This window comes from Neolamprologus brichardi, chromosome 3 (assembly GCF_056152115.1).
Source record: "Neolamprologus brichardi isolate AB-2024 chromosome 3, ASM5615211v1, whole genome shotgun sequence".
Lineage (NCBI taxonomy): Eukaryota > Metazoa > Chordata > Actinopteri > Cichliformes > Cichlidae > Neolamprologus > Neolamprologus brichardi.
Window position 1 is genome coordinate 35,088,546 of NC_142106.1, and position 12,751 is coordinate 35,101,296.

General features: G+C 40.7%; 1 protein-coding gene across 2 annotated transcripts; it reads left to right on the plus strand.

The window, feature by feature from the left end:
• Positions 1 to 2,973: 2,973 nt before the first annotated feature.
• LOC102790017 (cornifelin homolog B-like) lies at positions 2,974 to 12,501 on the plus strand. Of its 2 annotated transcripts, XM_087837055.1 has the most exons (5): positions 5,548 to 5,602; positions 5,725 to 5,838; positions 7,996 to 8,141; positions 8,382 to 8,518; positions 12,234 to 12,501. In XM_087837055.1, the coding sequence occupies exons 1-5, from the start codon at positions 5,548 to 5,550 to the stop codon at positions 12,499 to 12,501; spliced, it is 720 nt and encodes a 239-aa protein (XP_087693181.1). The 2 variants fall into 2 exon arrangements, with proteins under 2 accessions (XP_006801792.1, XP_087693181.1); XM_006801729.3 differs by lacking the exons at positions 5,548 to 5,602; positions 12,234 to 12,501 and adding an exon at positions 2,974 to 3,140 and having other exon boundaries at positions 8,382 to 9,154.
• Positions 12,502 to 12,751: the final 250 nt, after the last annotated feature.

The following is a 12,751-nucleotide window of genomic DNA, read 5'->3' on the forward strand; positions in this document are numbered from 1 at the left end:
ACAGCCCAGCGCTGTTCCCAACACAGGGAAAACCAATTCTGCAGGGGAGACCTACCTCGGCACTTGTGCAGGTGAAGCCAAAGGGCAGATATACTTCACCATATTTTCTAGTCTTTGGCTTAGAATGAAGTTGGTTTGGAAACATATTCAGTGATGCTTCATCTCCTGCTTTGCGTTTCTGTGGGCGCCCCGTGCTAGCAGTGTCCAAGCGTTTTGTCCCCCCCCCCCCCCCCCCCTTTTCATTCCGCGCCCCCCCTGCAATGGCTCTGCGCCCCCCCTAGGGAGCGGGCCCCACACTTTGGGAAGGTCTGCTCTAAAGGTTTTACCCTAGAATCACGTCAGTTCACCATAAAATAAATGTAACAGAATTTACATGCAAGTTGATGTGATTGTCTTGCAATATATTTAAAACAGGCTTTGTGGTAATAGTAGTCTGTGTAATTCAGTTCAATTTTATTTATATGGGGCCAATTCACAACAGCAGTTGTCTCAAGGCTCTAAGTGGATATAAACCTTCTGTTCTTCACTAACTGATTTTTTTTACTTTGTAAGAAACAGTCTGAGTAACTGGTCTTCTATTATTCCCAGTAACAACATTAACATCTGTCCACTGGTCTTTTACAGCGTTTCGCATTTGTTCAGTATCATTAGGCATCATTAGTTAGTTTGTATCTGGCTCGTATGAATATGTTTTGCTAATTTTGTGTTTTCCCATCCTTTCCGACTTTGAGAAATTAATTAATGCCTTCATTTAATCCAAGCCTGATTATTTCCTTTATTTTGGAGTCACTCAGGCTCTTGCTTTGCTACCTCATCTGTATTAATCATTCACAGTGCAGCAGCTCTACTCCTGAGAGGAACACGCAAGCAAGACCACATTTCCCCTGTTTTGGCTTCTTTACACTTTTTCAATTCAATTTCAATACAATTTTAGAGCCAAATCACAACAACAGTCGCCTCAAGGCGCTTCATATTGTAAGGCAGACCCTACAATAATACATACAGAGAAAATATCAACAATTATATGACCCCCTATGAGCAAGCACTTTGGTGAAGTAGGATTGAAAAACTCCCTTTTAATAGGAAAAATCCTCCAGCACAGCCAGACTCAGGGAGGGGCGGGGCCATCTGCTGCGACTGGTTGGGGTGAGGGGAGGAACACAGGAAAAAAGACATGCTGTGGAAGAGAGCCAGAGATTAAAAATAAGTAATGATTTTATTCAGATTCAGATTCTATTCTATTCTATTCTTAATTTATCTATTAAGGATAGATAAAGTTGGGCGTCATCGGCTTTTGGTCTATATGAGTAACTTATCATGACCAAACATTTGATCATTGTCATTGCATCATTCAAGCAAAACTTAAATTTTATTAAGCCAGCTGATGTGAACCTGATCAGATGTTGTGGTTTTGAAAACACAGAAGCTCTTTTTGCTGTTACATGATGTCACTTACAAGTAACAGATTACACCAGTAAGTAGCAGACAGGTCTGGCCCGGATCTGGTGTCACTGCTGACTTACTTGTGGCATGGTAAGTGGTATGTCATCCAGATACGGGCCAGGCCCGGTGTAGATGGCACTGTTTATGTGGTGGCATGCTACATCTGGCCCAATTGTGGTTTGGTTTATGTGGCCCAGGCTCATAGAAAACAGGTCTGGCCCAGATCCGGCATCAAGCTGGCACTTCTGAGTAACTGGTGTCATGGCAGGGTGTATGTCAACCAGATGTGGGCCAGGTCTGGCAATGATGTCCCTATTTATGTTCCTATTTTGCTATTTTAATTTGAAGACCCAAATGCCATGTTGCAATCCAATACTGCTATGGTAGCCAGTGCTTCAAATGCAGGTTTGTGAGTGTACACTTTATCCAAAACCTAGTGAGGGCTTACTCATGTTTACCACTGGTTGGCTGTAGCTCAGGAGGTAGAGCAGGTCACCTACTGACTGGAAGGTTAGTGGTTCGATCCCTGACTTCTCTAGTCTGCATATCAAAAGTGTCAATGTAGTTAAGAAGTGTGCAATTTGGAAAAAATGTGATTGATTGAATGTGGCATGTTGTATAGATCACTTTGAGCTCTGGGAGAGTAGAAAAGTGCTATATAAGAATCAGTCCATTTTCTGAACAGAGTTTTGTTGTGGTACTTTTGCACTATTATGTCCTGGTACATGTTGTTATTACATGGCTTGATTAAGGTACACATTAGGCTGACATCTTGGGCCAGAGCTGAAACTGTTCTGGGCCAGCACAGGGCCAGCAGTGTGTCTGCAACTGGCCTTGTGCTGGCCCATGTGTGGGCCACCTCTGGCAAACCAGATCTGGGTCACCAAAGGGCCGTCATTCTTTGCGGCATGTGGGCCATGTGTAAGCACATTGTGTGGATCAGATCCAGGCCATACCAATTTTGCTATGTGGGATGTAACAGCATTTTTGTGACCTACAACACTACTTCCACATGGATAAGTAAATATTTATCTATGTACACGTGCATTATTATCCAGTTAATCTCCTCTAGCAGCTCATTTAGTCATGGCTCCCAAGCATTCTTTTGTCTGTATGTCAGTAAATGTAGTGAAAGACTGACATATTGGGGCCAAATGTTTATGAATGTAACTAGTTTAGTTTGTTTGAGTGTGTGTGTTTGGAATGATCGCAGAAGTATTAACAGACTGACACACAGGGGTTTAAGATTTCACTCCTACCTCTAAGTTCGCAAAATAAAAAAGTAGCCCAGCTACATCATGGCAGAATAGTAATATATTACAAAGCAACATTTTCTATAGACTTTGTCTTCTTGACCATTTGTCTGTGAGGGTCTGGGCAGGCTGGGGCTGGTTTTGTTTTAAGTTTATGCTTGGTATGCTGTGGGCGGAGCTACATGGGCTGAGGTTGTTCCACTCAGCTGTGTTTGAGGGCGGCGTATTAAGAAGAAGCCAGGGTGGGAGGTTTTTTTTGCAGCATTTGTGGTAACATTTAAACATTTAAGGCTCTCTGATGTTTGGCCCTGCTGATGTACTTCAAGTTGTAACCTTGTTTGCTGTGATCTTTCACTCATCCGGATCACACCACCATATTTGGATTCTCAAAGAAACTTAACCCTGCAAATATTAAGCTTCCTGGATTAAACTACAGTGTGACAAGTAAGCAGTATTGATTTGTTCCAATTTGTTTATTTAGTTACAGCCAGATTATTTATCTCTAACTTCTCTTTTCTCCCTCTTTCTTTTTTTTAAACCTGTCGTGTCAGGCACTTTTAGTAAAAACATGGTCTGAATGCTTTGTTGAGCCAAACACATTTGCTTTGCCAAGAGGAGCGCTGTAGACTCTGTATAGGCTCCTATTGTTAGTCATTTCAGTTTATTTTATTATTCACATTATTATCAGACTGGTTATTATGCCAGGGCTGACAGGGGGTGAGGGCCAGGTTGGCAAAAGACAGAAGAAGAGATAATAATAAAGACAAGAAGGAGGAGGGATAGAAAAAGAAACGAAACAGAAAGAGAGAGAGAAAGAGGGGAGGGAATGGATGCCCATAGTCAAAAGGCAAGAGGCAAGACAACCAGGCGCAATGGGCGGTCCACCCTGGCAGAGGACAGTGGCCATGGCACGAGCCGAGGAAAAGTCAGATGGGGCGGCTGTGCGCTAAAGAGGTTCAAAACACCCCAACTGCATCCCCTGAGGGCACAGGCCAGAAATCATGCCACAACACCTTGTCAGGTGCCCTGGAGCTACACGTCCAGCATTGGTCGTTGTAACAACGAGTGGGGAGCAGAAGGGAGGGGAACCCACCCTCCATAACAATGTCCCACAGGGAGAACCCCAGATCCAGGCATAGCAACACACACACACAACGCGCACACATCTGTGTAGTTTCTCCGCCTGTCAGGGTTCCTGGGTCGTTGACCCAGCGTTTTCAGTTCATGTTCACTGTTTATTTTCCACATGTTCCATTTCCTGTTTCGTTATGTTCAGCTGTGTACTCACCGGTCTCTCATTATCATCCTCATCAGTCCCTGTATTAAAACCCTCCGTTTCTCTCTGTTCTGGGTCGTGTTATTGTTGATGTGATGTTGTCGTTTCCGTGTGTGCTTTCAGTTCAGCCAGTCAGCGTTCGTTCACGTTCTGTTGATCCATTTTGTATAATAAACGCCCTTCTCGTCTTCAATCAAGCCACGAGTCCTTGTTTGGGTCCTCTCTTCCTCTCATCCACACACAAACCCCTGACACCATCATTCAGGTCATGGTAATCTAACGAGGTTGGAATAAAAGCGACTTCTTTAAGTTTCTTAAAGATTTAACATCTTATCCATAAAACTTCTTCAGTTCTATGATCAAATAAGTCCCAGGTATTTAAATCCTAGCAGGAGTGTCCCTTAAGAGGGTCGATCACGTGCCTCATCACATGTGCCAAGGTGTGACAAAAGGCGTTGACTGAGTCTCGTCTCTTCCATGTTGTGCCAATGGTTTATGATGTGGCTCTTTGGTTTCTCCAATGTAGAAGTCTGAGCTCTCCTCGCTGCATTGCAGAGCAAATACCACGTTGTTTAGTTGGAGTGAACCAGTTTTTGTCTGAGTGTGTTTCTGGGTTTGAAGTTTGCTGGGATGCTGTGCTTGGAGAAGATTCTCTGATAAGCTTGCTACAGAAGGAATCACAATGTTGCTGACATGCCATGTTTGTATGAAAACTAGAGCGCTATTAACACTGAGATGCGGCAGGAGCACATGACTGCTGCTCATCCACACCTTCCCCATCTCCCTCTTTAAGATGAGCACACTAAATCTACACTCATCACCTCATTTAAGTTGCTATTTTCACTGTAAATAAAATCCTTTCACTGTTGTATGAGTCTGCTCCTTGGGTCCTGCTATTGGCTCATCCTCATATTGTCTCCATTGTTCAAATCCTTATTTTATGTTTAGGTAATTAATAGTTCATTCAGAAATATTTGTTCATATTTCCTCCAACTAATAGATAACTTCATTGATCTATCTATCCATCCATTCTCTTCACTTATTCATCTCAGGGTTGTGGGGGGCTAGAGCCTATTCCAGCTACTACAGGGCAGGCTACACCCACCAGTCTAACAAAAGGACTAACTCTATTGATATTTACATAATACAAAGAAATTTTAAAAATAATTTATAAATGAATTTATTAAGGCACACTTTATTGCACACTTAATTATTACATTTACATTTTGATGTCTGCGACTCTCCTGGTCCTCCAGCGTGTGTGTGTGTGTGTGTGTGTGTGTGTGTGTGTGTGTGTGTGTGTGTGTGTGTGTGTGTGTGTGTGCGCGCGCACGGAGCCCTTAACACACTTGACCTCCACTTTCACTTCCTCTTTCTGATTTGTGGCAAGATGCTGAGTTTCCCAAACGTCTCATTTTGTTTTTTCTCAGAGAAAGAGAGAAGAAGAAGAAGGTAAGACATTCTTTCTTAAACTGATAAAGTGAATCATTGTGAACTCATGAATGTAATATTTGATGTATTTTTTCTCAGGAAGACATAGTTGCAATACATCAATGTAAATATGATGTAATTTGCATGGTAAACTCTTTCCTCTGTACTGTACACAAATCAGTGTTACAGCTGGTCCAAGGTATTTATAGTGATTTCCTTTGTCATATTTTCATATTCTAGCACTAAATGTCTTCATACACAAGAGCTATAACCACTAAAACATTTCAGTCTGCGTCTTCATTTCTGTCTTGTTTCCTACAGTCATGGCTACCATCCACCAGCAGATCACCGAGGTGGTGACAGTCACCAGGGCTTTTCAAAACTCTAGCCAATGGAGCACCGACCTCTGTGACTGCTGCTCTGATATGGACACCTGTAAGTGAACCCTCTGCAAACAGCAGGGATTTCAGCATGAGCGATTTCCTCAGCTTTGTTTCAGACTTTGTTTGCAGTAAGGTAGCAGAGAGTCTGAAGTCAGTAAAAAATCAAGAAGATAAAATATCTGAGACTGTCTCATAACAATAACCATTTAGTAGCATTGTGGAGTCAGAGTTCCCTAAGCGAACTGGGAAACTAGTCTCTGAACACTTTAATGTCTCTTTGCATAAAAACTCTATTTGTATTGTTATTAAATAGTATATTAAAATTGTAGACCTCATATTCCAGGCCCTCTGTGGTTTGACTCAAAGCTGAAATAGCTGCAAATCAGCATTTTATTTGATCCACTGGGGCATCCAAATAACATTACAATGGTAGACCAGTGCAAACTTGCTGGATCACAGTGACTTCATGGTAACATTTGGAGGTCTTTGTGTCACAATGTAAATACATTCGTATTCAGCATTACTACAAACAAACAGCTGCTTCTGATAGTGCTATTCTCACATATGATTGTATCTCTATATTGGTGAAGTATTACAGTCAGACGTAATATTTACTGTCTAATCAAACATTCACGAGGCTTTAGAAAACTTCATAATGCCACTGTGACAGCAGCGCCATGTGTGAGGACATAGAGGAGTGCTGCAGTTTAGTTTAACCTTCTGAAATTTAATAAACGCCATAACATGACTGACTTAACATGTAATGACATTATCAACAGTGTGGAGGCATAAATGCTGTGGTGAAGGTGTTTCTGCAGGTAGAAGCAAATATCTTTTCATTGGTTGAGTAAGAAAGGCTGCGAGGATGAGGAGCCAAACACTGGACCTACAGGCAGGTTATTAAAAGGACTATTTTAATTTTAGCTGACTGGAAACTGGAACAAACTCATGCCATCCACCAAAAAAAGTAAAACAAATGGTGGCTGAAAACTTAAAATGAACCACTCAATGAGGTGACCAAACAGAACACATGCAGATCTCGAGATGTGAAGAGGAAGCACATGCACAGGGAACACACAAATTGAAAGCAAGAATGAGAAGTGTTTAAATACCCAGAGAACTAATTGAAACCTCACATGAAGGCAACATTCTCAGGGTTTGGCATTTCCTCTTTTTCTTCCTGTCTTTTGGTTTCTACCAAAGCTGCCAAAAAATATGACAAGGTTGAACTAAAACAGCAAAGTTGTCATGATCCTGGGTCGGTGACCCAGTGTTTTGTGTTTTGAATTATTTATAGTCTTTGCTTCATTATTGCCATGACAAAAGTATGTGTTTTAGTATACACTGCTATTTGAAACATTAAATATAATTTCATACAATTTCATAATTTCTTTACAGCAGCTCACCTGTAATGAAAGTGGTAGTTTTGTTGTGCATGTATGCCTGACAACATTGGCATGCTCCCAGATCTGGACCAGGGCATCTCTGAGCTCCTGGATAGTCTGAGGTGCAACCTGGCACTGTCAGATGGAACATAATGTCCCAGAGGTACTTCACAGGATTAGGTCAGGTATCAACTTCAACATCCTGCATACTTTCGGTACGAAGCCAAGCATTGCCGTGGACCAAATGCACCAGCATAAGGTCTAACAGTGAGTCCATGGTTTCTTCCTAATGACAGTCAGGGTGTCAGGTCTGTGTGTCCCTCCATGGATATCCCTCCCCAGGCCATCACTGACCGACCAGCAAACCACTCATGCTGAAAGATGTTACACCAGCATAACGTTCTCCATGGCTTCACCAGATCCTTTCACATCTGTCACATAAGCTCACAGTGAACCTGCCCTCAGGGCACCCTCGTGAAGTCTGTTTCTGATTGTTCAGTCAGAGACTTTTACACTAGCTGGTGGTCATTTATAGCTTTGGCAATGCTCATCCTGTTCCTCCTTGCATAAAGGAACAGATACGTGTCCTTCTGATGGATAAGCGGCCTTCTATGGGGGTTGTCTCATTGTTGTTTCTCTTGTGCAGCTATTCTTAATTTCATTAACATCAAAGTACCTGAAACTGATAACCAACCACCTCTGCTACTTAACTGACCACATCAATATCCAGGCGATTTAACTGAGTGGATGTGATAATCTGATTGAAAAGTGCTCCTTACATTTTTTGTCGTGCAGTTTAAATCTGTATATTTTTCTGTCTGAAGGTTGCTGCGGCTTTTGGTGTTTCCCCTGCATGCAGTGCATGACAGTTAGTAAACATGGATGGTGCTGCTGCGCACCACTCCTGGATATTTGCGGCGTGGTGTCCTGCTTACTCCGCCAGTCCATCAGAGAGCAACACAACATCGAAGTAAGGCTGGGTTAGGGATGGAGGGGCTATGTTACAGACAAGATTTTAAAGATGGAGGTGGGCACTAGAGGAAGTGAAGTTTTGAATCTTCCACATTGGCTTCACTTTTAAACCTTGGAGGTTGCTGCTTGATTTTCTTTCTAGTCATGTTGGTTTGGGTCCAGAATAATGAAAAATCTGTGTGTCTTAATTGACTGGATGCCAACACTGTTGCTTATTTTGTTCTTCTCCACCCTGCAGGGTTCTGGCTGTGAGGACTGGTGCACAGTACTTTTCTGTTACCCCTGTGCCTGGTGCCAGATGCATCGTGAGCAGAAGATCAGGGAGACCCAGCCCGCCAGCGCAACTGTGGTCACCACACAAGTCATTCGTGGATATGGTACAACAAGTTTGGCTGTTGGCTAAGGGCTTATGTCACTGCTGAAGCCATATTTTTTTTTTACTTTTGCTGACTTATTAATGTGCTGAATGGTATATGAGGAAAGGTTTGTGTCTGGCCATAAAAATACTTCTATTTTACACAGTATTGTGGCTGTTATTGTAATAGTTTTCTTCTACAGAGCTGAGTTTAACCAGTGTTCAAATAAAAACTATTCAAATTCACTACTGTGATATGACAGTGATAAGGACATCGTAAGTAAGACCTTCCATACTTCTCTTCATATACTCATGTTATAGTAAATGTACTGTACAGTGGGTGATGGTCATTACCCATTGCTTGTTTTGATGCACTTCCCAATCACACAACACTTTAGAGTATTGGAGGAAACTGCTTTATGCTTATTCTTTGACAGTATTTATATCTATCTTTGTGTTCCTACCATCATCAGTATAAACAAGGTGACTTCCATCCACAAACTCATGATTTAGTTAGTAGTTAGTTTCAGCACTTCACTGTAACGTGCTTCCTTCTACTTTCTTTTTCTCATGATTGGTCCTGAATATAAAGTAATGAGGGGTGGGTCAAGACATCTGCACAGTACTGTATCTGTTTTATTTGAAAGTTGAAATTATTAAACTGATTAAATGATTCAAAGTGCTTGAAGTGCTTTTACTTCCGGTTTCTTTAAACCAGCTTTCTGAGTGGATGCCAATCGCAAACAGAATGTGAAGCTTTAAATATTTTCTACATTTGGCAAAATAATTATTAAATAAAATTGAAATGTATTAAGTGAGAGAATTAAACAGTTTGTTTGTAGGGCTATCATTTAGTGTCTGACAGGACTTTAACTGTTAACGGTGAGAAGATTTGGTCACAGTCACGATTCAGTGATTAAATCATGAATGGAGCCTTTCTCTATGACAAATCTACCTTTACATCATTTGCTTGTATGTCAGCTATATCACATAAAAAGTACAAAGTCAAATTACTGAGAAAGTGGAACATAAGAAATGTTTTACTTCTTTTAGAAATGTGAAACTATAGGATCTGGCAGAGAATGAACCGTCCACGTTTCTCTCTAGTACTGTCGTATGCAAAACTAGTGTGGCACCAGGTGTGGTAAGAGATTATTTTAGGGTGGTCCATGCCACCCGTGCAGATCCGCCCCTGTCTGCATCACACATGTTGGTTAGCAAGAGGAAATTTCTCTTTTATGAAACGAAATCACGGAAGGCTAATGACTGATCTTAGAGAAGTAAAAGCAGACCAGCGTGCGCCTGACTCTGGTCTCCCCTCGGTTTACCATTAAAGACCAGAGGTTTACCGAAAATGTGCATGCGCAAACCTCCAGAAACTAGTTACTGACCAGCTTGCTGTTAACAGGACACAGACGCCTTTAAACACAAGGTGGCAGTATTGTACAGCATGAACGCAAACAGGTGAGGAGCCTCATGACAGTGCGGTCTTTAAAGGAATTTTGCCTACTTTAAGAAACCATTAAAATGCATATAAGCTTTTCACCAAAATGCACGTGTAATTGTATTTAATAAGGTCTGTACTGTAAACTGTATATATGTTTCAGTGAGGTCATTTCACTAAAAGTTCTCAGTGAAGAAACAGCACTTTGTCACCCTTATGAGTAGGGGAGACCGGGGATAGTTGTAACATTTTTGACATTTCTGTCTGTAAATTGGAGCTCTTTTAAGGTAGTGGGTTCAAAATGTAATGCAAAGTATTTACATGTCTCAGCTATTAAATAGTGCAGCTATTTTCTCTGCAGCACAATTACCCATTGCATGGTATGGCCTCAAACACAAAGAGTGGAATGTTACAATTAACCCCATAGTCTGGGTTAGTTGTAACATATCCTGGGGTGAAATGTAACACAATGAAATAAGGGTACTAACAAAACATTAACATGTAATCTTTGTTTATTCAACACATGAATGCACTTAGAGCCATTTATGTAACTATGTGTGTGTGTGTGTGACAGAATGCAGAAATCTAGCTTTTGAACATATGTCAACCCCCCAAAAAAGACAAATGATGGAATTTTCTGCAACTGAATATTTCATTAACTTTGGTTGGTCTTCCTTGAGTTTGGCCTCATTGGCTCAGTGGGCATTATAACCTACAACTCTTGCACCAATTTTGAACATAACAATGAAGCTGAAAAAATGTAGTTGTTCACCAGCATCGCAATTCCATTACTTTTTATCATGGCTTACCTTGGTGTGGTTTGCAAAGTGCTTCAGAAAGATGAGGAAATCTGTTTCTTGCACCCATCCTGATTTATTTCCACTACCAATACTTCCTACTGGTCCATCTCTGATACAGTGGTCTGCATAATGTATGTGTGGGAACACAAACAGTGGAGGAATTGTGTTGCCAATGGCATTAACCGCATCTACAAAAGCGACCAGTGAACCTCTCTGCTGATGTCGTTGCCCCAACTTGTTTAATATAAGTTAAAGTAATAGTGTGGTAAGTTGTAACATCTGCATTATTGTTACAACTAACCCAAACTGTTGCTGTTACAACTGACCCAGACTCCTATAGCCATGAACTAGCTAACATTACAGCCAACGGCTAAAACATTAACACTAAAGACCTACACAGAATATATCCCCATAGACATACAAATAACATAATTTAAGTTTGATTAGATTAACTGCAAAGCAAATAATGCTATTTGAAATTGAAATAAAGTAGAAAAACCTACTTTTTGGCATACAAATTACTTTTTTTCGTGTTAAATTGTCTGTGTTTGACAAAATGTGCTGATTTTTCACAAGTGATAGCAGAACTGAGTTGGGCATGCACAGGATGAGTCACATCATTTGAAACTTAGCCCTGATTGGAGAAATTGGAAGTGTTACAACTGACCCACGTTACAACTATCCCCGGTCTCTCCTACTTTTAAATGTGTGACGCCAACTAGTAATCTCCTTCAAGCTAACACCTTAATAAAATAAATGTGTGCATTAGAATTCACATACGGTCTATTCCACAGTGATTTCTAGGTACCTGATATGTTAATAGCAAAACTCAAGTGTTTGAGTCTCATTATCGCCATCAGAACAAAAAAAGAGAAAAACAGCGGTGCAACCAGGATGCAGGTCTAGTTGGTGTTTCAAAATGCAAACAGACAGAGTGTCTCGCTCGAGTAGACAGTGGCTTTGGTTGTGCTCTTGTTGCATTTGGGTTTAAAATTGTAGTAGAGCCACAGATTACCTGTAAAAAAATTTAAGATGCTACTTTAACCTCCTAGGACCTGGCGTCCACATATGTGGACATCACATTTTGGGTTATTTAGACCAAAATACAAAATTTTGCTCTGCAAGAGCCTGATATCCACTTAGAGGACATTATACTGCTACAGTTCTATCAAAATTTTCAATGAATATCCTCATATGTGGCTCTTATTTTTCTTAATAACAAAAATAAGGTTAAAAAAAATCTGGTAATTCTTTGTTTTTACATTCATCGGGCCCCAATATGCCCAAATATCAAAGAGAAATTAAAAATGCATGCTGTGGAAGAGTTCAGGTCTTAGGAGGTTAAGGCATTTATTTTCTAAATGTAATAAATAAATGTATATATACACAGTCTATATGTTGTTGGTTATTCTGGCAGTGCAGTCTGTAAATAATATTTTTAAAGCAGGTATCTACTGCTGTTAATATGTTTTGTTTTGTTTGTTTTTTTCTTGCAAGGAACCAGCAACAGCAGAACACAATCGGGATTGAGCAACAGACAATGTTGCACCATTTGGCGCTGCAGTCCTGGAGCTGTGCACACGCTCAGTGCCATGAATGCAGACATGATTCAGTAACTGAGGATGCACATGGGAGTAAAGGGCTCTTTTTGACATACATCAGTTTTGGAAGCTATCGGGAACAAGAACAAAAGAAAAAAGTGTCACTGAATCGGCTTAAAGAAATAAGCATCCTAAAAATTCAATTTAAAAAACCCTGAAGACTTTGTGCACGTGTCAAAATAGTAAGCATTGTGTGTCTGACGGGACACATTTGAAGATGCAGAAAAGGACTGTCGCAAGAACATGAGCACAGTGAATGTGGCCGTGTGGTCATGATATTGTTTCAACTTCCTCTTACAGTGTTTCACGTTACTACTTGTTCTCTTTTTATCTTGCCTTCCCATTACAGTTATATAATTTCATCATTAATAAGTAGAGCCACTTACTCTTTTAAATAATTCTTTATTT